General features: G+C 34.4%; 1 protein-coding gene across 2 annotated transcripts; it reads right to left on the bottom strand.

Annotated features, from left to right (window-relative positions):
* Positions 1-257: 257 nt before the first annotated feature.
* Positions 258-3,355, bottom strand: TBL34 (TRICHOME BIREFRINGENCE-LIKE 34). Of its 2 annotated transcripts, none has more exons than XM_047318310.2 (5): positions 2,937-3,355; positions 2,562-2,739; positions 2,275-2,471; positions 1,927-2,085; positions 258-666 (listed from the first exon to the last, which is right to left on the bottom strand). In XM_047318310.2, exons 1-5 carry the CDS (start codon positions 3,329-3,331, stop codon positions 318-320), a joined length of 1,278 nt encoding a protein of 425 aa, XP_047174266.2. In that variant the 5' UTR covers positions 3,332-3,355; the 3' UTR covers positions 258-317. The 2 variants fall into 2 exon arrangements, with proteins under 2 accessions (XP_047174266.2, XP_047174267.2); XM_047318311.2 differs by having other exon boundaries at positions 2,562-2,725; positions 2,937-3,317.
* Between the last annotated feature and the right edge of the window lie 227 nt (positions 3,356-3,582).

The following is a 3,582-nucleotide window of genomic DNA, read 5'->3' as shown; positions in this document are numbered from 1 at the left end:
GAGTATGAGATATATAACTATATTTTTTTCATTAGATATAATCTATTGTCTTTCATTCCTTTGTTATTTTTAAAATATCCACACACACATGTTAACTTGTCTGCTGCTCCTTACTAATGATATGTACACACTGAATTAACCCTGTTAAGCGTAGCAATGTTTTTTAATAGCAGTGGTGTTCTATAAACATGCTAAAAGAGTTATGCTTTACAGTTTTGTTTGATTGATTATAAAATGATTAAATAGCCTGAAAGATATAGAAAGAATGTGTCATTTTGAACACATGCTATTTGCAAGCTTTCCATGTGAAACATATGTTATTGGTAGAAAATATAGGCATAAAGGAGTTCATTCCACACATCAGGGACACCAGGAAGGCACCAATGTATGCAATCTGCATAACTTTTTGGGTTTGCAATCTGTTCTTGTGTTAGAGAATTCCACTGCTTCCTGTAGATAGATGGGTGTCCTTCTTTTCTGTATTCTGAAAGTTGTGTGATGTTAAGCATTTGAACATTCAAACCTCTTTCTTTCAAATCATCAAGCACATTCTCCACCACACGCATCATTTTAGGGTCAGACCCCTTGCCCCAATAACCTTCTTCTGCAATCATATCAGTTTCATTGTAACAATTGTTACCCTTTCCAGCTCCCCATTCTTCAGCCCTGCATGCAATTCTTTTCTTTTCAGTAACATTCACTGATTCTGGTATGATCATTACTTTACTATAGATATGCTATGATAAGTAATTTTGCTTCGAGTTTTGTGGGTAATGGGATATTGGCAATATCTAGTATATATGAAGCATAGATTTCAATATTCTTGGAACAATTCGCTTGAACAATTATTTGAATTTGATTTTAAATTACTATGAATGTTATGAATGAGAAGCATACTGAATTATCAGTTCTTAGTACTATGTACTTTCTATACTGAATTTAACTGCAGCTGAATGAGTTTTAGTTTTGAATATGTTCACAGATACTGTTTTGAATTTGAGTTTTGGTCGCTGAAACAAAACAATTTCTCTGTAGAATAATTATTCAAAAAAAATGTATTTTCTCACCTAATTAAAATCAGCTCTCAAGAAATTAGCAAGATAATTTTGTTTTTTAATGGAATCAGTTCGACAGCCTCAATTAAAAACAAATAGTAGAAGGTCATTGAATTAATTTTTCGTAACCAGTTTGTAATTGTTAAATTAACTTTTCGTGAATTTATTGAGTTGCAAAACAGTCAAACGGAGATAAAAGTTTTCCCATTAATTACTCAGTTGTACTCTTACACAATATATAGAGCAATCAGTAAAAAATCTTCGAAAAGTTTCTACCAATAAAAAAACACCTAGCATCAATGGTATTTAACGAAAAAGCAAGATAACTTTGCTTTTCGTAGAATCAATACAACATATTCAAAACGTGAAATTTGAGTTTGAAATTCATATATAATTACTTCTCAATGTTTGAACATGTAGGACATTTTTTACGGGAGAGGGCTCCATCATAGATATTTAGGATAAATTGGCCCACCTTCATGTGCATAAAATTGTAAATGTAGTTTCCTCACTTGAAAGAATTGTATGCGACAAACACCCTTTCAACACAAGAGTTTGGGTTAATTCTAATAGGTCTTTTGTACGAAAATTATTACAAGACTATACCAATAAAACAACATAAGTTTAATTTATATACGAAATTTCCAATTTAAGACAAAGATTTATAGATTTTTTTTCTTATACATTGTTTTGTTTTTCAATTTCTATGAGTCTTATACTCAGTTTGATTTCTCAAAAGAATAAATTAATATTTCGTGGCATCACTTTTGTCACTAAACGCATGCATTTTGGGGGATGAACTTGTGCAATGGATATGATTCTATATATCACCAATGAACAAATATGATGGTTGTTATGTTAATGTGGATACCTTTCATGAGTGGGTGACATGCTAACGAAAAACAAACGGGTCTTGTTACGATTGACATGCACTTCCAACCAATCGGACCACGTTCTCAGGGCCATTTCATAGACTCTCAACATTTCCACACCTTTGTAGACACCATCTGGGTCTCCAAATGATCCCCACCTGCTTGTTCAATTAACAATGTCACAGTCAAAATCAATTTGTAAAGTGGAGTTAGATGCATGATTATGTGTTGAATAGTACAACACAACCCTACACAATCATGTCATGTGGTGGTTGGAATTGAAGTTAGAGCTGTTGGCATGCAAGTTGATGAAAGGAAGTGTTGGTTAGGTTAACCGCTGAACTTACAGAACATTCATGACTGGCCTTCTCCACCACAGATATGTATTGAAAACCAGAAAATCTGCATCGGTCCAATACTTTGCATGTTTTTCTATTGCCTTCACTCTCACTGTGCGTTCTACCACCTTATGGTTTACTGGGTCATCTGAGTTCGATTCTACAAGTAATGGGGACCAATAGTGCTCAATACTTGCATTGTATTCCTTCATTAAACATGTTAATGAAACATATATATGTCAGAAACATAGACAATAATAGGTTATGTGAAAGTCCCATGTTTAATGAGGACTTACTTTGGCCTTGAAAATGTTGAGTGAAGCATTAGCAGTGGAATGCATGGATTTGAGGGTTTTGGGAAGTATAGAGTCAACAAGACAGACCATGGAAACCCATTGGCCTCTGATGAGTGAATCCCCCACAAACACAAGTCTCTTGTTCCTTAGTCTTTCAAGCAGTGCTGTGGCATTGAACCTTATTAACATAGAAACAACCACATTCCACAAACCTCAAAAACTATAGCCAAACCTCGTTACTCATATATACCATATAACAGGCATATATAAACTGAGACACATAATGAAATTGTATTTTTTTTCTTCTGCTATGTATGTGACCTTAAAGATTGTTTAAGATCATAAACACGTAATAACTATCTTAGAATTACACACCTTGGAAGATCACAGTGGTTAGGTTGCCATCTCCAATTCTGGTAACTAAGGTCTTTCCTTCCAAACTTCTCACAAGCCAACTGATCTGACATGAAGCTGCATTGCTGCTCTTTGTACAATGGATAAGATTGGTTATCAAAAACCCACTTACCAGAGAAGAAGTCACACTTTGATGATGATGATGATGAAGATGATGATGAAGAAAAAGATGATGAGAAGGAGGAATTACTGGAGGCATTTATGGTGGGAGATAAATGTCCTCTGTCATGTCTTACATAAATGGTAGTAGTGAGAAGTAGAAGAGTGGTTAAGATGGCTACAAGAGAATGAAAGATGTTTCTAATTCCCCAAGAACTTCCTCCTACCATCACTTGCTGTGTCTTTGCCATTTTCATTTTGGCTTCTTCGTTTCCACAGCAACATCCCTTCCTCCTTTTTGAAGCTTCGTTGCAATCGGTTGGTGAGAAAGGTTTGTATTCTAGCTTAGACAACTTGTCCACTAGTAGGTAGAGTATGATGCACTTCCAAGCTTTTCTTATTCATCATATATTCCCACTCAAAATGGTATCATATAAGTATTTGATGAAAAAAAAACCTATGTTAAGAATGAAACCAATTTTGTGATGGTTAAACATGGATTTTTTAG

This window comes from Vigna umbellata, chromosome 3 (genome assembly GCF_029865625.1).
Source record: "Vigna umbellata cultivar VRB3 chromosome 3, Vumbellata_1.0, whole genome shotgun sequence".
NCBI lineage: Eukaryota > Viridiplantae > Streptophyta > Magnoliopsida > Fabales > Fabaceae > Vigna > Vigna umbellata.
This window is presented reverse-complemented; position numbering and strand designations above follow the sequence as displayed.